At 36.5% G+C, this 25,086-nt stretch overlaps 1 protein-coding gene across 3 annotated transcripts in view; it reads left to right on the top strand.

Annotated features, from left to right (window-relative positions):
• ABCA12 (ATP binding cassette subfamily A member 12) overlaps positions 1 to 25,086 on the top strand; it is a 168,089-nt gene that overhangs the window by 134,505 nt on the left and 8,498 nt on the right. For all 3 annotated transcript variants that reach the window (XM_055345352.1, XM_055345351.1, XM_055345353.1), the window contains 13 exons: positions 2,467 to 2,594; positions 5,050 to 5,137; positions 7,357 to 7,462; positions 11,360 to 11,414; positions 12,002 to 12,179; positions 14,130 to 14,245; positions 15,456 to 15,615; positions 16,727 to 16,980; positions 18,976 to 19,180; positions 20,821 to 20,930; positions 21,223 to 21,364; positions 22,364 to 22,498; positions 24,328 to 24,431. In XM_055345352.1, the coding sequence (XP_055201327.1) occupies positions 2,467 to 2,594; positions 5,050 to 5,137; positions 7,357 to 7,462; positions 11,360 to 11,414; positions 12,002 to 12,179; positions 14,130 to 14,245; positions 15,456 to 15,615; positions 16,727 to 16,980; positions 18,976 to 19,180; positions 20,821 to 20,930; positions 21,223 to 21,364; positions 22,364 to 22,498; positions 24,328 to 24,431 (1,781 nt within the window). The remainder of the gene's footprint in view (positions 1 to 2,466; positions 2,595 to 5,049; positions 5,138 to 7,356; positions 7,463 to 11,359; positions 11,415 to 12,001; positions 12,180 to 14,129; positions 14,246 to 15,455; positions 15,616 to 16,726; positions 16,981 to 18,975; positions 19,181 to 20,820; positions 20,931 to 21,222; positions 21,365 to 22,363; positions 22,499 to 24,327; positions 24,432 to 25,086) is intronic.

Genomic DNA, 25,086 nt, shown 5'->3' with positions numbered 1-25,086 from the left:
GATAATTACTAACAATAAAAGCTGGGATCGCATAAGCATCTTTAGAAATCCTTGCATATTTCAATACCAGTCTTACCTAGTACTCAGAGAGTTCTGATCCCTCATCTGATTTAGCTAATTTCTGAAATTCATCATGTATTTTCTTTAGTTCACACTAAGAGTCAAATGGTTAAGCATCTGCTTGAGCTCAGGTCATGATCTCAGGGTCCTGGGATTGAACCCCCCCTCCCCCAGTTGGGCTTCCTGCTCAGTGGGGAGCCTACTTCTCCCTCTCCTGTTACCCCTGCTTGTTCTCTCTCTCTCTCTCTCTCTGTCAAATAAATAAATAAATAATATATAAATGTGTGTAGATATATACATATATATTTATATAAATTGGAATTAGATAAATTTCATTAATCAAAGGGAAAAATAAGAGAGTCAAAGCAAGAAAGAGACTTTTTAATTATAGAACAACTGATGTTTACGAGAGAGGGTGGGGGGATGAATGAAATAGGTGATGAGGATTAAGGAGCTCACTTGCTGTGATGAGCACAGGGTGACATATGGAAGTGTTGAATACATTGTAGCCCTGAAACAAATATAACATTGTATATTAACTAACTGGAATTAAAATAAAAACTTTTTAAAAATAGAAGTAAATCACTAAATATGTATATAAAACATTTGACAGTACCTAATAATGCTGAAGATACACATACCCTAGGGCCAGCAATTCCATTTGTATTGTATTCCCATCAGAGGCGTGAATGGGTTCATCAAGAGGCATATGCTAGGTATTCATAGCACTACTGTTCATAATAGCCACTCAGATTCCCACCAACATTAGAGTGGATAAATCGAATGTAATACATTTTCACACTGGAATTCTATATACAGCAAAATGAGAATGATTGATCTACAACTACACATATTATATGGAGAATTCTCACAAAGGAATGATGTGTAGAAAAAAAAAAGGAATGATGAGTGGAAAAAGTCAAATACAAGGGAGTATATACCATACGATTCTGTTTATATAATGTACAGAAAGACTAAACTATTCTGTGCTGGGTACTTTGGGAGTGGTCCTTGCATTGTTATGTTTTCTGATCTGGTTTCTGGTTATATGAGTGTGTTCAGTTTGTCAAAATGTATCAAGCAGGGGATCCCTGGGTGGCGCAGCGGTTTGGCGCCTGCCTTTGGCCCAAGGCGCGATCCTGGAGATCCGGGATCGAATCCCACATCGGGCTCCCGGTGCATGGAGCCTGCTTCTCCCTCTGCCTGTGTCTCTGCCTCTCTCTCTCTCTCTCTCTCTCTCTCTCTCTCTCTCTCTGTGTGTGTGTGTGCAACTATCATAAATAAATAAAAATTTAAAAAAAAATGTATCAAGCAGCATACCTATATGTGCTCTTCTGTATATTTAATTCAACAAAAGATTAAAGCCAGATAATTACATTCATAAGAGTGTCTCTAATTGTAGAACCAGTAGCATTCTTTAAGTATGATCTAATTGTTCATCTGATTTGATGTAAGAGGAAATTCAGCATTCGTATTTTAGAGCAACTTTATGTATGATCTCAGTACACACATGTGGTTCTAGCCTTAGCCTCTGGGGCATCATGTGAAAGGATGGAAAGAGAAACTGGAAAAATACTAGGATTCTCCCAACTAAACCTCATGTCACAGAAGCATGGGTAACTTCAGTGAAAACTTAAGAAAGCTTATGAGCATAAAACCAAGCTGTGAGGTTGGTTAATAGTAATGTACCGACGCATTTAATTTTGACAAATGTGCAATGGCAGTAATGTAAGATGCTAACAATGGGGAGAACTAGGTAAAGGGTACACAGAGACTCTCAGTATTAAATTTGCAATATATGTGTGTGCATATAGACATATATAAGCAACTTTACAATATATATAAACTTTATTTTGGAATAACTTTACATTTGCATGTGTAAAGATTAGATTTAAATTTATTTAAAATTAAGTTATATAGATTTAGATATACGTAAACATGAGCTCTGAAACCCAGGTTTGGTACCTTAAAAATAATACAACACAAACTTCACTGCTGTCACCTGAGAACTTTATGTCCATTAATGTTATCTTTACAAATCCAGGCAAACATTTTTTCTTTCCTGTGAATTATTAAGGGAATTTTGAGTCATCCTAACATTATTCTCCATGCATATCAAACTTGTTTAGTACAGTAAAAAGAAAATTGCACATTGGTTAACTTGTATTCTTTTTGGCTTCAAATGAGTCCTAAGCATATGTATATGCTCTATATAAATAACAATTATTCTAATTTCTTGGAATAGGAAGATGCCTTCCTTTTCAATGCTCTTCAGAGTCAGAAGACAGTCCTATAACACTCTACCTGTTGCAGCAGTAGACAAATCATGAGACCGAAGCTCCTTGACATTGTCTATTTGATTTGCAAAGCATCAGTCAAAACTTCATTTTTAACTTTATTTTTCAGGAGTGTCCTAAATTTAACTACTCTCCACCGCATAGAAGAACTTATTCTTCTCAAATAATTTACAACCTCACTGGACACCGCTTAGAAAATTATCTTATATCAACTGCTAATGAATTTATGCAAAAAAGGTAAAAATATTCTACTTATAGCATATTAATTTAGCATATAATTTACCTTGCTTTCATATTTTTTAATGGCAACTGCCTTATAACCTTGAAACAATAGATGAAAATTTCCAGGGTGCCTGGGTGGCTCAGTTGGTTAAGTGTCTGACTCTTGGTTTCCACTCAGGTCATGACCTCAGAGTCTTGAGATCAAGCCCCATGTCATGCTCCCCACTCAGCAGGGAGTCTGCTTCTCTCCCTCTTCCTCTATCCCTCCCCTCAGTCATGCTGTCTTGCTTGCTTGCTTTCTTTAAAATAAATAAATCCTTAAAAAAAATAGACGAAAATTTCTATTGGCTATTTACTTGGTTAAATTCTCTATTTTAGGGCAGCCCGGGTGGCTCAGTGGTTTAGCACTGCCTTCAGTCCAGGACATGATCCTGGGGACATGGGATCGAGTCCCACGTCAGGCTCCCTGCATGGAGCCTGCTTCTCCCTCTGCCTGTGTCTCTGCCTCTCTCTCTCTCTCTCTCTCTCTCTCTCTCTCTCTCTCTGTGTGTCTCTCATAAGTTAATAAATAAAATATTTTTTAAAAATTCTCTATTTTATCAAGAGTCTTCTGTATTAAAGTTTCTTTAAAAAATATCAGTCTCTCAAAAAAAATTTCAGTCTCTCAAATTAAGACTCATTTTAGGAAATCGAGAAGCACTGGAGTTTCTTTAGGCCACAAAGACATATTGTTAAACTTGTACGTTTTTTCTTTCTTGAAGCAAAATTGTTTATTGGCTAGATTACACCGATTTGGAGAGTTTTAAGGCATGGCTTTAGGTGACAGTTGGCCTTGATTCCAATATAAATATCTCAAATTTAGATTATGATATCCGTGTCGGAATAAAATGTGTCCATGTGTAGTAAGGCCACAGGCTTGTACCTAAGCCACCTAAAGGTTTGCTGTGGATGTAAGGTTGGTAGGCTTGTATTTGGGATACCGTGAATGGGCCTGGAGGAGATTCTATACTAAATGAAATAAACCAGAAAGGCAGATACTGCACGATCCCACTTATATATGGCATTTGAATAGTCAGACTCACAAAGCAGAAAGTAGAATGGTGGTTGCCATGGTCTGGGGGTAGCAGAAAATGGGAAAATGTGGTTAAGGGCCACAAAGTTTCAGTTATGCAAGATGAATAGATTCTGGAAAGCTAATCTACAGCAATGTGACTGCACTTAACAATACTGTATCGTAGACTTGAAATTTGGTAAAAGGATGGATCTTAAGAGTTCTCACCACACACACAAACACACATATACATGCATGCATGTGCACACTAAAAGAAAATGGTAACTATGTGAGGTGATGGACATTTTAATTAGCTTGATTGTGATTATTTCACAGTGTACACATGTATCAAAATATCAAGTTGTGTGCTCTGAATACATGCAATATTTGTCAGTTATACCTCAAATAAAGCAGGGGCAGGGGGAGTTGGTCATTTTGCAATAGCTACTATTTCCTCCATCTCTTCCCTCTTTTATTTCTCAATGTACATAAATGACTGATATTCACTAAAATAATTAGAAACTACATATAAGAGAAGGAAAAAGGAATCTCTGTCTAGATATAACCACTATTGACTATATATCCTTCCAGAAATTTTCTAGATACAGATACATGTAAATATTTTCAACAAAATGAGGTTTATTATAAAAAAATTTTTAAACATACTTTTTAAAAAGTAGACAATATACTGTAGTGTTCTTTGCATGTCAAAAATACAGCTCTATCATATCACATTTAGGATGATAGTCACAAGTAGTCTAGTATGACTGTGCCATTATTTATTTAACCCAAATCTAATATGGGACATTTAATCTATTCTTAAAATTACTGCTTGGATTTTTTAAATCCACTTTTTATTTTTAAGATACTATAACTGACAAGTGCCAGGCAATTATATAGGCACAATTCACCTTCAAATACCAGGAAGAGAAAGTATAACACCAGGGGACAAGCTAGAGGGAAAAGTCTGGAGAATCGAAGAAAACAGCCATTTGAAAAAAGATGAGAACTGATCTTATATCCCTTTAGTATTAAGTCACTTCTTTAAAAAGGATTTTTTTAAGGGCTAAAGTATTCTAAATTTTGAGGTGGTGCATGATCCAGTTAAGTTTGAAAGAATTGGTTAGATTACAGATCACTTATTTTCAGAATGATTACTCTGTATTTGCAATTGTTTAAAGGAGTTTTTTACTTCTAATAATATACACTTTAAATAATGTGCACCTTAGATTAAAATGTAGAAAAGAAATCAATAAAAATGAAAATATTCATCAGGCAGTATTTCATACTTTACGTGCTCCTAATGAAAAGAAAACATTGAACCCTCAGTTAAACATTTTAGATCCAAAAAAAATTTTTAGGTCCATTTATGACTATTTTCTCCATTAAAACAAATATAAATTTTGTTATTCTATATAGATACGGAGGTTGGAGTTTTGGACTGCCTTTGACTAAAGACCTTCGTTTTGATATAACAGAAGTTCCTGCCAATAGAACACTTGCTAAGGTAAGTCATAACCTTTCTTCTGGGATGTCATACAAATGAGAATGTGAACTTGAAATGCTCAAGCATTTTCATGAAGTAGAAACAAAACATGCGTGCAATCAAGCTGAGCAGCTGTTTGGCATGATACTTTTCCTGTAGCACTGGGGTTCCAGTCCTATGTATTTGCCCCAGGGAAACATAGATACAAAAGCACCAGGATACATATACAAAAATTTACATAGTAGTGTTTCTCATATGAGCCAAAAACACAACCCCAAATGTCTATATACAGTAGCATAAATGAATTGTTGTGTATTCCAGTAGAACTTTCAACAATGAAATGAGCTCAGTTCCCTGCAAGCAGGTAAATATCTCAAACATTATTAATAAGCAAAAGAAAAAACAAAAAGAAACACTTAACCATGATTGCATTTACTGTAAACTTTAAGAGTTGGCAAAACTCAACCATATTGTCTAGAGACAGTATTATAATCTTGAGGGACACAGAGAATCCCAAGAAGATATTCTGGATGCTGGCAATTTTTGTTCCTCAACACGAGTGATAGTTCAATGGGTATACTCTTTTTATAATTTTTTGTTAACCAAACATTAATGTTTTATCCTTTTTTCTTTATGTATGTTTTATATTTTTTTATCCTTGTTTCTTACAGACCTGTATACTTAACAGAATTTGATGGAGATAAATACTCCTGTAGGCTTTCTTTCTTTCTTTCTTTCTTTCTTTCTTTCTTTCTTTCTTTCTTTCTTTCTTTCTTTCTTTCTTTCTTTTTAACCTTTAGATCATACCTATGCTTTCAAAAAGCTAGAGTCATGCATATATGATCTATGTAGTCTTAGGAATTTTAAATTATCCTTCTCATACTTCTCATTTGGTGATGAGACATATATAAACTTGGGGGAAGTGGAGAAATTAATATTTATTTAGTGTCTGTGATAAGCCAAGCACTGATAACCTGTTATACAAACTACCTGACTACATTCTCACAACATTCCTATGAGATAGATATCATATGGCCTATTTTAACCGATTTTTATAGGGTCATGTAAAAAGTAGACAGTAGGGGCACCTGGGTGGCTCAGTCAGTTAACTGTCTGCCTTCAGCTCAGGTCATGATCTCAGGGTCCTGGGATGGAGCCCTACTTTGGGCTCCCAGCTCAGCCAGGAGTCTGCTTCTCCTTCTGCCCCTCCCCAGCCTAAATAGATAAATAAAATCTTTTTTTTTTTTTTAAAGTAGACAGCAGGGCATCCCCGGTGGCGCAGCGGTTTAGCGCCGCCTGCAGCCCAGGGCATGATCCTGGAGACCCTGGATCGAGTCCAACGTCAGGCTCTCTGTATGATGCCTGCTTCTCCCTCTGCCTGTGTCTCTACCTCTCTCTCTCTCTCTCTCTCTCTCTCTCTCTCTCTCTCTCTCTCTGTCTCTATGAATAAATAAATAAAATCTTAAAAAAAAAGTAGACAGTAGTGTTGGAGATTTGAATGTCCTTGACCTGCCATTTGTTCTTTTTCTTCCTCTCTCCACACACAGAGTAAACATTCTTGCATAAACAAAGAGTTCTAATGTTAAATAAGTTTTCTCTTGTAATTTTATTTTTTTTATTTTTTTTCTCTTGTAATTTTAAATTATCAACAGGGTTTCCTGAATTGAAGCACACCAGTATTTTAAGTCCCTCTGTTTTTGACAGAGAAGATAAAGTAACTCACTCCCTTGTGGGTTATAAGTAGGGATGGAAAGTTGGTGTAGGAATTTCAAGGTTATCAGTCTTGTTGCTAAGGACACAATGTTTGTGTATATATTTAACGTCTTTGTACAGACTGGCCCAGATGCCATTTGTTGTTGTTGTTATTATTATTGAGAATGTTTTAGCTCTAGCCCCAAAATCTCGGTAGACTAGTCACAGAGATGGAGATATTAACAATTTCTGCAGTTTATTTCAAGCTTTGCCTATGCAGAAGATACAGAATCACTAACTAATAACTTAGTGCTATCACACAGGAAAAGAAAAAAACTATTTTCCCAATCTCTGCCCATCTCTAAATTGGAAACGTAGAGGTCTGTGGGCAACACTCTGGGGAATGGTTCTCATCTTCCAAGATAAAATAAGTTATTGGGAAATTGGTGCTCTGATTTTAAATATAAATTCTGTGGGGTATCAGATGTATAAGCAGCCTAATTTATTTTAACACAATACTGATCTTGCCCTCTTTTGGAATTTAACAGGTATGGTATGATCCAGAAGGCTATCACTCACTTCCAGCTTACCTCAACAGCTTGAATAATTTCCTCCTGCGAGTTAACATGTCAAAATACGATGCTGCCCGACACGGTAAAGTTACTTACACAGAAGCTTCTCATATTGCAACTTTTGCCTCTCTCCATATAAAAATGCATGTTAGGTTCCGTTTCTTCCAGGTATTTTATGGTATCTAAATCACAGATCTTTAAAAGAAGTCTAAAAGTAGTAACTACCACCAGATGGAACATTCTGGATAATCTCCTTAACTTTGAGTTAATTTAGTTTCCTCATTTATCAAGTCAGGATAATAATGCTTACTTCATCCTTATTTCTGGTCTCACATCCAGTAGCTGTAACTCCTACAAAAACATTTTATTACTATTTGCTTGTATATAGGCTAAGAAATTTAAAATAATTAAATGTTAATAAATCTAAACATAAAGCTGGAAATTTTATAATAAAACGTTCTACACTGACCCAAACTGTTACCATTAATGAAACAATTGCCATAATATGTGCTCTATATGAAATATTGCTAATCCTTACAGCCTTTTGGGATGAACATTACTGTTCCCCACTGTTATTCTTCTGGGGCTCCAAAGTGGGATTTGAACCCAAGTCTGTCTGGTTCCTGTCTCATCATTTTTCTAATATTTCTCTGGACTCAGCCAGGTTTCCTTCAGTTGAATTTCCCAGGAGGCATCCACCTAGTTTTCAAAACAGGGCTTGGGATTTGAAAGAGACTGATTTATTTTTTTCTAATTTGATTACTGTTCATCAAACCATTTCATCTTCTTAAGCCTGCTCAAAATATTTTTCATACCGATCCTAAAAATTAATAATAATAAAGATGGAGAAGAATGAGTAAGCTATTTCCTGGCCAAGACTGAGTTTCTAGCCTAATAAACAGACTAACAGCCTATTAAATAGGAGACAAGACACAACATATCTTCCAGAAATGCCAACCTCTGTTTTTCCTTCATCTCCTTTCTGGGGTGCAAAATAGTGTGTGCTGGATGTTCTGGTACTTGTAGAAGTGGTATTTCTAGAAGTAATTATAGAGTCAAATCCTCCATTATAGCAAGAGAATCTCGGTCTTCATTTTAGAGAGAAGAGTATTTTTTCTCAATTGCTTTGGCATTTTCCTAGCGGGAGGGACCATGAAGAAAAGAACAAGACTAATAAACGGTCCTTAGATCTGGAGCATCAATAAAGAGCATAGTCAAAAGAGGCCAATTAAATTCAGTAGTGACTGAACCCAGACAGGTTTAACATAACCTGGTTTGAAATACAATTGAACACTTGACTTTTCGTAGGATGTCTTCATCAGAACAAAGGATGTTCGTTTCTGTGACAGATAATGAAAGTATGAGTGCTAGAAATGTGAGGTAGGTGAGAACAAGAGACCAATGCCAATTTTGAAGACTCAGCTTTTGAAACCTGTGTACAGGTTTCATATAATTATTAGTAGTATTCTTTGCCAAGACCGAAGCAATCCGAATCACTCTGGATTCTAACAGGCTTATTGTGGCTCCACCACTATATTTTTTAAGTTACAGAATTTAAAGAATTAAGAATTCTCGAACATAAACTTTGTATTGGTCCTAAAAGGAAATTTGTATTTTAGGTTTAAAAATAAGGCTTAGTTTGAATTATATAGCTATTTGTATTAACTTCTCTTGTGTAAACTCATGAAGGTGGTAGCTTTTCACTTTCTCAGGAAGGAGTTTGATTTTCTTCAAAGAAGAAATCATGTTACACTAAAATACTTTTATTGTTTTGTAACCCATGTAAGGGGTCTGCCATGGTAATATGGTCTTTAAAAATCAACTCAATTACTCTCATGCCACCCCCCGCCCCCTACAACACTAGCTGTTTTAAAGACATGTTTGTTGAATTCTGCATGAATTGGTACTTTGTTTTAGCTGTAAAATTGATTTTCTTTGAATTCTAACATGCTAGTAAATATCTTTTAATTAGTTTTCCTTTGCCATGTCAATATCTATTATTTTCATGGAGTTCCCTCTAGTGGTTAATTTAACATGAAAAGTCTGTTTTTCTCAAGCGATATAGGTCTAACAAATATTCTACAACTAGGCTCTTTTCCAAACATACTGACACATTGTCCCTCCACCGACATGTTCGTTCTGTCCCTTTATTGCATTAGTACCAGTGATCAATGGGAAGCATCTCATTTTAGTTTGACAACTACAGAGACAACAGAAACAGATAATGTATTACTTTTAATGTAATTGCATATGGGGGGAAATCATTAGAATTTTAAGATTCAGGTTGACTTAATAAGTATTCATTGACTGATCACTGTACTCAAGACATTATACTGGATGCTATAGAACCCAGAGAAGATTTCCATATACATCCTTATGCCTAATGCATTTACTTGATCTTTCTGCTAAAAATATGTATAAAACAATTGGTTCAGCAGTATTTTTCAGAGTGGAGTAAATGCATTTGCAAAGATTCCCCTAGTGATATAGAGTAGTTCTTGATTCTGAAATACAAAGCAGAAAAAAAGAAATGTTTTCCCCCTGCCTATATTATAATTCAGCAATAAGGTTTAAGTAAGGCCCCAAGGAAAACAGAATCTCAGTAAAAAAAAAAAAAAAAAAAAAAAAGAGAGAGAGAGAGAGAGAGACCGACCATTAATTTACACAAAAGATAGGGAAAGTACATTCCCCCAATGATGTGATTAAAGTTATACACCACATTGATTGTTGTTAGTTTGTTTTGCTCTAATTGTATATTTTTAACATGTAAAAATTTCAGAATTCAACCTCAAAATATATTACATTCTACTTAATAAAAATTATAAATTCGAGTTAATGGGAAGAATATAACTTTAGAATAATTTATATTTGGCTGCTGTGAAGGGTCTTAATATCCTGACATAATAAACATATACTAAATGAGCAGTGAGAAAGTTCTTGCTCAGCTTAGAACTCTATAAAAAAAAGATGTTTAAGGGTTAGCCTCATTGTCATCCTCTCCCATTCTTACCCAAAGTTACTCAGACTGTATAGACTTTGCTTTCACACTGTGGTCTCTTGGGAAACTGCTGCCAGCCACCTATTTTGACTATGGCTAACTATAGCTATCAGCATCCTCTGATAAGTGGAGGAAAGAACCTTGCTTCTAACACAGAAACTATAACTGACTATGGGACATCCCAATAACTTAGAATTGTATTGGATTTAAGTGACTAGTTTTTCAGAGACAGCTAGTTTCTCTGAATTCTCTTGGAGATTTATGTCTCCATGAAAATCCCTCAGGGATGGCTGAAACCCCCAAGCCTTACCCTGATAGAGTTCTGGAACAATTGTTATCTTGGAAGTAGTGAAAAAGGAGGAATCTTCTAGGGCTACAGTATTTTCCCAACAAAAGACAATAAAGAGGGATGGGGGTGGCTAATGTTCTTTAGATGCTTCTCATATAATTGGTCTAAATACTAATACAGTAAGTGCTACTGAAATGCCAACTTGTGGCACTTCGGTGGCTCAACCGGTTGGGTGTCTGCCTTCAGTTCAGGTCATGATCTCAGGGTCCTGAGATCAAGCCCCACATCAGGTTCTGTGCTCAGCATGGAGTCTGCTTCTCCCCTCTCCCTGTGTGTGTGCTCTCTCAAATAAATAAATAAAATCTTAAAAAAAATTACAAACATGATTAGGTGGAGAGAACAAAATGGAAAACAAAAATGTAATAGAGGGGAAATGCTATATAAGAAGGGGAAATTTCTTGCCTCTTTCTCCAAAATTCCATACACAATGTGAAAAAGATTTGTTTTCTCTTTATGTGAGTGACACTAACTTTATGGCATTGATGAGATTGGGGAGGGGGTTGGATAATTTTCCTTTCAAATAGTATCCCCAAAGTAAAATTATAGCATAAGGAGGAAATATTATGTATTAGCCATCGAAAAATTGGTATTTCTGAATATCTACTAATGAAAAGAGCTGTCTCTCCTTTCAGGCATCATCATGTATAGCCATCCTTATCCAGGAGTGCAAGACCAAGAACAAGCCACGTAAGTAGAAATATCTGGCATGACTCCTTACTCCTTGGCATAGTCAAGCCTCTGTATAAAGTACTATAATTGGAAATCACAGTTGTATCTGAATGAATGTCAATCTAGGAGAGCTGTTAATATAAGTCACTGGGATAAAAGGAAGTTTCTGAGAGTCTGTACAGTGAAGTTGCCAAGTGAGCTTGCCGACTATAGAATCAGAATCTGCTGCTTTTATAAGTCAAGTGCATAAGTGCTTTATCATTTCAATTTCCTTGCATAGCATTTAAGTACTATTTCTGTGCTCAGAACCGTATATGCCTTGCATACACTCAGTAACTCATAGAGACCGAGGTTTGTTGTTGTTTCTTTTATATGTATATATCAAATATCCCTAGTCAATTTAGATGCACTAGAGCTATATTTATCCAGGGTCATAGCCGAGTCATGTAGAGGATATTATCTGGCTGCCTTGCAGGAAGACTTATTTGTGTCAGAGCCAACCAAGTCTTAGCTGTTTCGTTGATGGTTTTGGTCATGAATCTTTCTGAAAGGAAAAGAGTTCCAAAAACTTATGTATGCTTTCCTCTTCCTATTGCTCACTACAGAATGAGCAGCTTAATCGATATTTTAGTGGCACTCTCCATCCTGATGGGCTACTCTGTCACTACTGCCAGCTTTGTCACCTATGTTGTAAGGGAGCATCAGACCAAAGCCAAGCAGCTGCAGCACATTTCAGGCATCGGTGTGACATGCTACTGGGTCACAAACTTTATTTATGACATGGTGAGTAGCTTGTATCATTGCAGGAAACACAGGATTGATTTGGGGAGAAGATATCAGTTTTAGGGGCACCTGCGTGGCGCAGTTGGTTGAGTGTCCACCTCTTAGTTTCAGCTCAGGTCATGATTTTGAGGGTTGTGAGATGGAGCCCCATGTCAGGCTCCACACTCAGAGAGGAGTCCGCTTAAGATTCCCTCTCTCAGGATCCCTGGGTGGCGCAGCGGTTTGGCGCCTGCCTTTGGCCCGGGGCGCGATCCTGGAGACCCGGGATCGAATCCCACGTCGGGCTCCCGGTGCATGGAGCCTGCTTCTCCCTCTGCCTGTGTCTCTGCCTCTCTCTCTCTCTCTCTCTCTCTCTCTCACTGTGTGCCTATCATAAATAAATTTAAAAAAAAAATTTAAAAAAAAAGATTCCCTCTCTCCCTCCCTCCTCCACTCACTCATACTCTCTCTCTCTCTCTCTCTCAAAATAAATAAATAAATAAATAAATAAATAAATAAATAATAAATAAATAAATCTTTAAAAAAGAATACATTAGTTTTATTTGCCCTATTTTGTTCAGATTATTACAAATCAGCAAATTAAGGAAAAAATAATTTGCATCAATGTTACAGTCAATTCCATAGTTAGAGGAAAGATCCACCTCTCCTCATATCAATGGTCTAAGGACCATCTATATCAAATTCCCCAGGACATTTATTGAAATGCAGATTCCTGGGCCCCACTCCAGACCTACTAGTTCTATATCTTGGGAGTGGAGCCAGGATATGCGTTTTTAACAAAATCCTTGAAGTGATTTTATGCATACTAAAGTTTGAGAGCCACTACTCTGGAGAAATAGAAGTTAGCAAAATAGCCTTGTCCAATGGTCCCAGATAATCAAGCTTCTAAAAATTTAATCAACCAATAGTAAAAACTTTGAAGTAGCATTCCCTGATGAGTGACATATTAGAGAAAATTAGCTGGGACAATACAGGATGAACTTCATTGACAGCTCTCTCAGTTGCATAAAATGGTCCCAAAGTCCAAATGGTTTTGTTGACTCCAAATGTACCCGTATTGGCAAAAAGCCCAGGATGTGGTATGCATTTGCCTGGTGATTATGGCAAAATTGTCTGAGTTGCTGTATAGATCATTGGCTTGAAGAGCTGGAGAGTAATTAACTGCATATCCACTTTGTTAATGTATCCAGTGGGGTCTGAAATGCATTTGTTGAAGAAGTCAAATCTAAAAGAATTGGTAATGACTCCTCTGGACTAATAGGAGCCAAGAAAGCTTAAAGTACACATTTCTGTGAAGAGCTCCTTACTACTTAGATTTTGTCATCTGTCTGGTGCTTCTTCCAATTTAGGAGATTCCCACACACACACACCCAAATTAAATTGTCATCTCCTTCATAGTGTGCATCTTGCTGCAACCTGCACAGCGTTTAATATTTCTGTTTGTCAATAAAACACTGAGTTCTTTGTTCATATACCTCTGATTCCAAGAATGTGCAGAACCCACTGCCCTGCTGTTTTACACAGAGTGGCTCACACTGATAACCAAGCCTTAGAAATCAACCACCTGAGAGTGTTCCAGCATTCAAAATGAAATCAATACTTTGAGGACCGAATCTAATACCAAGACACCCGACTGTCTTATCTTTCTTACTGCACCTCTGTCACTGAATGATCCCCAGTCTCAAAGCCTGGAGGCATGAACACCAGGGACTCCATGTACATTTATAAAGATGGAACCTGGCTTGACCTTATATTTCAGGAGACAAAATCTAGAGTGAAATCAGTGTAAAATAAGCTGAACATTGCAAGGAATGGGAACATATACAAAAACTCATTCCTTAACATATATCAAGGTCAACTTATTATAGTTTTAACTAGATGGGCTATTGATGTTTTTGGGAAAATATTTGCCATATATTAAGCCTTGTTTTACATGCTCCCCTCCCCCAGGCCTTCTACTTGGTGCCTGTAGCATTTTCAATTGGTGTCATTGCAATTTTCAAGTTACCTGCCTTCTACAGTGGAAACAACCTCGGTGCTGTATCTCTCCTACTTCTGCTGTTTGGGTAAGCTGCTGTGAAAGAATGAACAGAATTAAGTGTTCCTAGGCACAGAACCTAAATCTCATTAGGTAATTTACCATTATCTTGGGGTTTCAGAAGCCATGAATGATGACTAACAGTACATTACACGTGCTAGTCCACAGTTTGTAAAATACAATACTTCTGAAAATGAATGCCATTGTCATTAATAGTAATATCTAACATTAATAAGTACTTACAAAGTATCAAGTGTCATGCTTAGCAATTACATATGTAATTTAATTTACATAAAAATGGATGTTTTAGAATGGTCAGCAAAATGTGTGTACATGTAAGGATTTATGTATTGACAAATCATGAGTATATGTAGCAGGAGGTATGTGTACCATGTATATTTTATTTTATTTTATTTTTAAAGATTTTATTTACTCATTCATGAGAGACACAGAGAGAGAAAGAGAGAGAGAGAGGCAGAGACACAGGCAGAGGGAGAAACAGGCCCCATGCAGGGAGCCCAATATGGGACTCAATCCCAGGACTCCAGGATCACTCCCTGGGCCAAAGGCAGGCGCTTAACTGCTGAGCCACCCAGAGATCCCCTTTATTTATATTTTTATAGATATCTAACACACACAGTATTATGTCTGCATTAGAGGGCAATGCAGGTAGTACAGGTTGATATAATCAGTGCTCAGCATAGCAGTTCTGTCTGCCTAAATGCTTGGGTAGTATCCATTGGCTTCACAATATAGCTGATGAAGGATGATTTTGTCTCTAGTTCTTCTTCATAACCAGAAAGGCTGCTCTAATGTTTGCTCAGAGCAGGACATCCAGCTTCTGAGCAATCCCTGTCTGCTTAGCTAGCTTACAATAATGTCATTATTTTTCCTCAGCATTAAATTATAAGATTTATATTGATTAAATCTTATTTCTGAGAAAACAAACAAACAAAAACTTCCCTGGGTAGGATGAAACAATCTCTAGAAGGAATCACTTTGTAGCTGTGATGATATAGAATTACTCAAATTTCCGTAAAAGAGAGGCTTCTTACTATCACTTTAAAAAATCCAAAGGATTTGTCAAAAAATGTTGTAAAAAAGAGATCTAACTATAAGAGCTCTAGCAATTATCCCTAATGTTTATTTTCAAAACCCTATCAAAGGTTTTATTTGTTTGTTTGTGAAAGAATAATAATGAAGGCATAAATTTAATCCTCAGTATTATTAACATGCAGGTATGCCACATTTTCTTGGATGTACTTGCTGGCTGGGCTCTTCCATGAAACCGGAATGGCTTTCATCACTTACGTCTGCATCAACCTTTTTTTTGGCATCAATTCCATTGTTTCCTTGTCAGTGGTGTACTTTCTTTCCAAGGAAAAGCCTAATGATCCGGTAAGGTCCATTATTAGTCTGCTAAACCTCAATAAATGTATTAAACATTTCAACATGTTCAAGGTGAAAAGATTTTTCTGTATTTCACATTATCTAATAGAAAAAAGGAATTTCATTTAATTCTATTAAATGTAGTAGAAGAGAAGCTACAGTTTTTTGAAATTCTTTTTAGGCTCCATCTGGGTTAATGCCTATGATTATATTTACCCAGTGTCAAAACTACCAACATTTGATAGGGTTTAAGTGGGGTAGTGGAGGTTAAATCGAATATATAGTATGACACTATAAAAATCATGCAGCGAATTGGTCGGCTAAACTTTTTACTAATTAACCAATTGTTATTGTATGATAGTAACAAGGACAATGGCTTAGTTCTATGACTGTGGGTTAAGACTTTTTTGAACGTTCACAGAGAACAAACCTAATTCATTCCCTTTCAATCATGTATTGGAGTCTACTTCATTGTAAGCATCACTTTCCATTCAGAGCTGACAACTATAATTAGTGGGAAGGGAAGCACTAACAGTACTAGGCAATTGAATGGGAAAGAATAGAGAGGAAATGAACTGAACTGAGGAATACATGAGCATACTCCAGGAGAAAGAAGACAATTCATGAGTTGCAAGTGGTTGGCCCAAGTGTGAATAACACGAAAATGAGCCATTTGCTCCTCATTGAGATAGGTTGTCTCTCTTTTCATCTCATTTCACCATTTTAGTCCCTCTTCAAGTAGAGTTATCTAAGGTTCTAAAACTTGACCTTACCAACTACCTCCTCTACTCAGGCATGACCAATAACCTGCATCAGATTCCAACACCTTGGCTATTTCTGCACTCCTGGGATGTCAGGCAGGACTAGAAGTGATTCTGCTGCCAGGATTTGGCCTAATCATACATCATCTCAAGAAAAAGATAATCCTTTTCTGCTTGTATTTTAGTCATAAATCTCTACTGTTTGGTTATAGTAAATACGTGTAAATTCAACATACATGAGAAATAATTGCCAATCTAGATGAATTTCTCAAGTTTTAATATTTGTCCACATCTAATTTTACTTTTTTGTCAATTTGTTGGAAGTCTAACAACTTTGTTTTTTTTCTCTCTCATTTCAGACTTTAGAACTTATTTCTGAAACCCTCAAGCGCATTTTCCTGATTTTTCCACAATTCTGCTTTGGCTATGGTTTGATTGAACTTTCTCAACAGCAGTCGGTCCTAGACTTCTTAAAAGCATATGGAGTGGAGTACCCGAGTGAAACCTTTGAGATGGATAAACTAGGTGCAATGTTCGTGGCTTTGGTTTCTCAGGGCACCATGTTCTTTTTCTTGCGGCTCTTAATCAATGAATGGCTAATAAAGAAACTCAGGTAAATAAAATGAAAGCATAGCATTTGACATCCACGAGAGAACCCAATTCAAAATATTTAGGAAGGGGTCCCTAGTCATCTTTCCTTTAGTAAAATGGAAATGTTGTACTCAAAAAACTTTTAAAAATTGTAGTGTAATTTATTATTCATTTCATTCAGAAAATAGTTATCAAACCTTACCAAGTGTAAGTATTATTGTAGAATGAGAGAATAAAATTAAATAAGCTCAATTGTTAGCCTTAAAGAAATTAAAATTCAGTGGTACAGAGAAAATACATAAACAAAAGATGTAGTGTTTGAGTTGAGTTTAAGAGGATGGAAAGAAAGTAGAAATGGGGGAGAAAACTAAGTATAATATTAGCAGTGGGTTTAGGAGAAGGAGATTGAGTGAAAACAATCATAAATAAAAAGAAATACATATACCATTTACCCAGCTATTCCATTTCTAGGAGTTTTTCCTATAAATATGTTCACATATTTGCAGAATTATGTATCTGTAAAGTCATCCATCATAGCAACCATTCTTAATAGCAAAAGAATGAAACAACCTAAATGTCTAGCATGTAAAGAGGGGTTCAATAAATTATATGATTTTTTCATAAGTGAAACACTATGCAGTCATTAGACCCATACAGTTCTATATGTAATATTTGGGGTTACTACTGATTTTTATTAAATGAAAAATGCAAGTTTCAGAACTTTGTGTAATGTATATTACCATTTGAGTTAAAAGAACTATAATTTATATATCCATATGCATAGACTGTCTCTAATTATGGGTGCCCTACTGAAGAGAACTGTATAGAATTGAAGGAAACTTACTTCTCACTATATATTCTTTAGTGCCTTTTTAATACATAAGACACAGGCATCACCTATGGAAAAATAAAATATAAATTAAAAATAATGAAAAGAATGACAAAAGCAAAGATCTAGCAAAAAAACTTGGATTGTATTTGATAAGTGAGTAATAAATACAATGTGATTAGAACATAGAATAAATGTAATAAAATAGTAGGAGCTCCAGCACATGGCTGGAAGACTATGGGGTCTATACTTAGTTAAAGAGATGATTTGGACTTTATTCAACAAATAGTAGTCCAATAAAGGTTTTGACCAGAAAGCAACCTGATCAAATGGTGCTTTAGGGAATGTGATTCTGTGAAGGTCCTACAGATTAGAATGGAAGAGTCAGAGATACTGGAGCAATTTGAGATTCCTGAAGAATTTAGGTGAGAAAGAGTGAAAGCCTCTGATGATAATAGAAATAGACAGAACATGATTGATGACTGGGTGTTACAAGGCATTTCCAGTGCTAGGAGACTGACTACATGAGCAGAGTTTGGAATGGGGAAGATTCAAAGAATACTTCACAGTTGGAATCTCTGGGGATATCATTAAAAGAAACAGGGGCATTGGGAGGAAGACCTGAATTGATTTGTTGGGTTTTAAATTTGGTTTGGTTTGCTTTAGTGTATGTTAGGCAAGATACTGAGGTAGCTTTGAGACTTAGTTCTCAGGACTGATAACCTTAATATATTGGCTAGATCCTTGGTAAGACATTCACAGTAAACAGAACATAGAGGAACATTCATGTCATTGATGATTAAAAAAGAAATAAAAAGGAAAGGATTTTTTTTTAAAGATGCTCATTGATCATGGACTTCTAAGTGTTGCTTACTAATGACCTAATGACTCTGGTCTCTCCTTTAGGAAGTAACTTTCAAACCCAAACTAACTGAATTATTACAATGGATCTGAAAGCATTTAAGGCATGGAAAGCAGAAGCTGTTTTCCAGATACCATATTGAATATGGTGAAGGGCATTCGTACTAATTTTTAACTTATTTAAGTAGCATTATACATAACAAATTTAAAACAAACCTAGTGTGTGATTACACACTTTTGGTGAAGTGAGAACCCATTAAAACATGTCAAAATTGAGTGGTGCCAATTCAATATTACTGATGCAAAATCACTGGGCCCATATTTTAGACTCTTCTTCAGAAAATTTAATTCTTCGCCTGTAATGGAGACAATAGACGAAGATGAAGATGTGAGGGCTGAGAGACTCAGAGTGGAGAATGGTGCAGGTGAATTTGACCTGGTCCAGCTCCATCGGCTCACAAAAACCTATCAGCTGATCCACAAAAAGATTATCGCTGTAAACAACATCAGCATCGGGATACCCGCTGGGGAGGTGAGGAGCACTGCTTCGTTGTCAACAGTCCTTTATATTGGCGTGCTAAGTGATAAAAATCTTTATCTTTTCCTATATTTTTTCTAGAAATATGGATGTCAACTCCTGAATATCTTGATGTATGCTGTATTTAAAATTTATACACGTCCATGTGTTATTTACCCTCTAAATCTTCCCTCTTAACAGAGAGGACTTACCACACCCCCAGTCCTGAGCCCCTTGCCAAGCTGTTGTCCTCGCTGGGGTGGACTTCTGGTCAAGATGCCTGTGCAGGGTGCTCTCTTCAACTTTTAGTTTTCAGCCATCTGTGAAAGACATCATAAAGAGACCAGTGGTCAGAAGTGAGGTCCTAGAACTGTACCTGTAGTTATTCTTGTTGTTTTTATGGAAGAAATATTGGGGCAGCTGGGTGACTCAGTTAAGCATCTGACTCTTGATTTCAGCTCAGGTCATAATCTCAGAGTCATGGGATCGAGCCCCGAGCTGGATTCGGTGCTCTGCGTGGAGTCTGCTTTAGCTTCTCCCTCTTCCTTTCCCCCTTCCCCCACTCATGTGTGCACTCAAGCACTCTCTGTCTAATAAATAAATCTTTAAAAACAAAAAAAAAGAAATATTAAGGCAGCGTTGAAAGGTGAAAGAGACTGCTTCTCCCTCTGCCTGTGTCTCTGCCTTTCTCTCTCTCTCTGTGTGACTATCATAAATAAAAATTAAAAAAATTATAAATTTAAAAAAAAAAAAAAAGGGATCCCTGGGTGGCGCAGCGGTTTGGCGCCTGCCTTTGGCCCAGGGCGCAATCCTGGAGACCCGGGATCGAATCCCACGTCGGGCTCCCGGTGCATGGAGCCTGCTTCTCCCTCTGCCTGTGTCTCTGCCTTTCTCTCTCTCTCTGTGTGACTATCATAAATAAATAAAAATTAAAAAATTATAAATTAAAAGAAAGGTGAAAGAGAATGTGAGCATTTCCCTTAGTTGTGTTTTGCTTTGTTTTTTAAGATTTATTTATTCATAGAGACACAGAGAGAAAGAGAGAGAGAGAGAGAGAGAGGCAGAGGGAGAAAGACTCCATGCAGGGAGCCCGACGTGGGACTCCATCCCAGGTCTCCAGGATCACACCCTGGACTGAAGGTGGCGCTAAACCGCTGAGCCACCCGGGCTGCCCAGCATTTCCCTTAGTTTTGGGAGCAGAGCTGCAAACCAAATGCATCAAATCTATTCAACAGCATAAAGAAATTATTCCTTCAGCGGCTTATCCAGTAAAGTTGTGATTTTGTGTAAATAATGTGAAATCTATAAATATAATTACTTTGTCAAGTTAGCATATCTTACTTGTGGGATGTTTTATCATGTCACAGAGATAATATAAGATAATATGTAAAATAAGTCCTATGTATACATACAAATGTTCAGATGGTTAAAGGAAAAAAAAGATATGTAAGTAACCATTTGTTTTAAAAGAGAAAGTTTTATCAAATGTCAATAGAATACTACAGTATCTATGAATAATTCCAATGATTTATTTTTCTTTGTAATTTATTTCACCCAGAGAGAAAGAGGAACAGGACATAATAGTAACATCTCTTTGGTTTGGATTAAGATTTATATCTTTTTTTTTTTTTTTTTTTTTTGCTCTCCCAAACCAGTGCTTTGGCCTTCTTGGGGTGAATGGAGCAGGAAAGACAACTATCTTCAAGATGCTGACAGGAGACATAATTCCTTCAAGTGGAAATATTCTGATAAGAAATAAAACTGGGTATGAAAAACCATGGCTTCAACTTACCGAGCACAACATAATTACATGAAAAAAATTAAAATTAAGCCTCTTTTATTTTGTAGTTATATTATTAAATCCTTAGAGAAAAAATAGGTATTCCAAAGCAAGTGTGAATTTTTAAACCTTTCAGTGTGATGTGGGATATGGTGGGATATTTTACCTCTTTTTTAGTAGAATCACCAATCACCATGACCAAAATAGAGCTGTTTTGGGGACTAGAAGGGACATACCTTTTGAAATGCATCTGTGTCTTTGCTTTTTTTCAATTCAGATCTCTGGGTCACGTTGACTCACACAGCTCATTGGTTGGATACTGCCCTCAGGAAGATGCCTTAGATGACCTGGTGTCCGTAGAAGAACACCTGTATTTCTATGCCAGGATACATGGAATTCCAGAAAAAGATATTAAAGAAGTGAGTAGAAGTGTGAAAACTAGTTCATTTGAAAATGATTACTGTCACTGCCACCGCCCACCCACCCCCTATGCTCACAACTAAGTTGAAATCTGGAAAACTATAGCATTTCCTTCCTGTCAGTGAGCACTGAGGCAGTCTTACCTTAATTGTGAAGATCAGCTATACACCTCTGAACTCAGCTGCAGAAGCCCCTGGACCTGTGTTTGCTCGGTTACCTTTTAAGAACTATTCAATAAAAGATCCTTAGGCTCTGGGCTAAGCATTGGTTGGTGATGTCTGTACATCCTCTAGTGTTTAGATAAGTTTTGAAACATGGAATTCCCTGCAAACTGCCCACATAAAATCAAATAGCTTCCAGTTTGTTTTTTTTAATGTGACTTTGGACTTCACTGCAATCATTTGCCTTTTTAATGGAATGGCTAACCCTTCCGGCAGGTTCCTCTATTTGTGCAATCCTGAGGACCTGTTGAAATCTTCCTAGGATTCCACTATTTGCCAGAGCTGTTTACAGAAATAGTCTCAAGAACCCATGATTCCTAAGTTAATGTGCTGAAATTTTGATACTGGGTCAGTTTTAAATAGACATAAAGCCTTTGTGACAACTTGCCCCCTCCATAAGAAGAAAGATGAAACAGTGAGGATGATCCATGAGAAACCTGCCTTATGAAGGGTCAAATTCTCTTTCAGCAATTTTAAGTTGTATAAAGAAATCCTGCAGAAAGTGCAACCCACAATTGTAAACACACACACTCACATTTAGGGGAAAAAATCCCATCTGAAAATGAACCTCTACAGAATTTCTTCTCCCTTTAAATGATTATTAATTTTTAGGTGGACCTTTAAAAGTAAAAATAAAATATGTTGGGTATAGTGTTTGAATTGTTTTCAGGTATGTGTTTCTTCACTATAGAACTTTCACAATTCTTTTTTCCATGTAATGCTGTTAGAATTTTGGCAGGGGAAGATCACAACCTAACTCCTGTTTTCCACCCACAGACTGTTCATAAACTCCTTAGGAGACTTCACCTGATGCCCTACAAGGACAGAGCTACCTCTTTGTGCAGTTATGGCACAAAAAGAAAATTATCCACAGCACTGGCCTTGATAGGGAAACCTTCCATTCTACTGCTGGTAAGAGGATCATTATGGAAAAGGCGACCACATAATTAGACCCACATACCCAATAGTGTGTGTAACATTTTATTTTCATCGTTGCCATAAACCTTTACTGAAGTCTCACTATATGCTGATTATTTTGCAAAACATCTTACATATAATATCTCATTAAGGGAATTTATATCAGCAAAGAGCTATGGCTAGTCCATTTCAGAAGAAACACTTGTCATGTGAACAGGAAGTAGCCAAAACAAATTCAGGTATTCAAATAAGTAATACTATGAAATATGGAAGAATTTGATTGTCTATTACTGAAGAAATCTGTAGTTAGTAACTCATCAGGTGAATCAACATATTTTCCAACTTCTACTAAAACAGAAAGATACATTTTAGGGCAATGTGTTCTGAAATTTCATTTCCTTGTTATTCAAAAATATGAGTTACCTAGTTTGGGGTGTGATTGACAATGTTGCCTTTCTATTTTATTTGAATTCTTTGGAGGCAAGAAATGCATTCTACATATTTTATTTTGGTTAAGAGCTGGAAAATTAATCATTTGGAAATACAAATTACCCATAGAGATGATAGGGCATCCTGCTCTTCAGGCCAAACATTGTGAAAGGACTTATTTCTGAGAAATGAACTTGCCCTTATCTTGGAAGATCCCTTCATTCAAAGAACTCCAAACTTCAGAAGGGTTTTAATCATATGCCATACAAATTCAGCTATAAATCAGCACATTATCCCAGGGATTAAGTCATACAGAGGACCAAATCATTTAAACTGCCCAGCAGAGGGATGCCAACCTCTCTTTCTATAATACCAGAAGCTTATAATGCATTACATCCCTATCAACTGACGCTTATGGTGTAATTTTATTGCCTAAGTGTCCCTTAACTTGAACAAAACAACCCTGAGGCACCCCCATGAGACAATTGATATAAAGTACTTAAAATGTTTAAAAGTGCTATGCAAATGTTATGCAGTAGTGAGATGAACTGAAATACAAGCTATGAGAGAAAGCTATCATATTTTCTGCCATATGCATTTGCCATATATGCTATCGCCTTCAAAAATAGGAGCAGTGACAAGATATCTTCCTGTTTCCCCAAATCAACACTCATTCCTTTAATCTCTTACTATAATAAGCCTCAGATAATCCTATATACAACTGCAGATATGTTATCTTTAATTATTTCCTCATCTTGACCTCTAATTTGTTAATTTAATTATCTCTCAGAATCTATTACTGCTTGTTTAGATTATCTATTTTTGCATTTTGAATTTATGTCTGAAATATAATTTATATTTTCTACATGGCAATTTCTGCAAATCTTATTTTTTATTTCTCCAAAGAGGATTACATTTCAATTAATACCATAGAATTTAAAATACACCTCAAATATTAACTGAAAAGTCAAATTATGTTCTCTGCGTGTCACATGTGCGTATCACTCATAGCCACAATTCTACTATCAGGAGCAAGGTAGAAATCTTGTTGATGCAGCTTCAGATATATATGTGACAATGTAGTATTAAATGAAGAAACTCCACTTTGTCAGTAATTGAAGCAGATTTTTTTTCCAAAGAAATATGAGACAAGTGTAAAGTAACAGGGTGTCAACTTCACTGAGACACTTTTTAAAACAGATTGACAATTTTAAATGATTAATTTTGAGCTTTTTGACAGCAGCAGAAAGAAGCCTATTAAGTATAAAACAAGTTCGTCACAGGACTTTGCAAAGTAATTTCTGTTCTAGGCAAGTGAGATGCAGTGATTTATGTAAAGAACCTCATCAAAAATTAATTAATTTGATAAATTTTTCTTGTAACTTTCTATTAAGGATGAGCCGAGCTCTGGGATGGATCCTAAGTCGAAACGGCACCTCTGGAAGATCATTTCAGAAGAAGTTCAGAATAAATGTTCAGTCATCCTCACGTCTCACAGGTAAACTGCGTGTGGCAACTTTAAAGCCATTGACAAGATTTTAGGAGGAGAGAGGGAAAGAGGTAATCCTATGTATTACGTATTGATAATGAATCCACAATTGGATTAAAGTATTTTATGTTTGCAGTCAAGAGGAGGAAGTCAGGCAGGTTTCGTGTGAGAATCCAGCTCCTGTGGCCGGTAGGATAGGGCCTAAGCAATCTTTCTAAAAACAAATTTCTCTTAGGGCCCCTGGGTGGCTAAGCCTGTTAAGCATCCAACTCTTGATTTCGGCTCAGGTCACGATCTCATGGGTCTTGAGATCAAGCCGCACATGGGGCTTTGCGCTCCATGCAGAGTCCACCGCTTGATTCTCTCTCCTTACCCCTCTCCCACTTGTGTGCGTGCGCGTGCATGTGCTCTCTCTCTCTCTCTCTCTCTCTCTCTCTCTCAAATAAATGAATAAATCTTTAAAAAGAAATTTTTTTAAAAAGTAAAAACAAATTTCTCTTAAATGAAAAGGGACTTGTGACTTTCTCAATTTAACTAAGAATCCCTGTTGCCTATTGCATAAAATTCATTATCCTCCACCTTAGTATGAAAGGCCTTTTATTGTCTGGCCTTATCTAAATTTCCAGTCTTTTTTATTTTTTTTTTACCATGACAACCCCACCTC

Source organism: Nyctereutes procyonoides, unplaced genomic scaffold (assembly GCF_905146905.1).
Source record: "Nyctereutes procyonoides isolate TBG_1078 unplaced genomic scaffold, NYPRO_anot_genome, whole genome shotgun sequence".
NCBI classification, from domain to species: domain Eukaryota; kingdom Metazoa; phylum Chordata; class Mammalia; order Carnivora; family Canidae; genus Nyctereutes; species Nyctereutes procyonoides.
This window is presented reverse-complemented; position numbering and strand designations above follow the sequence as displayed.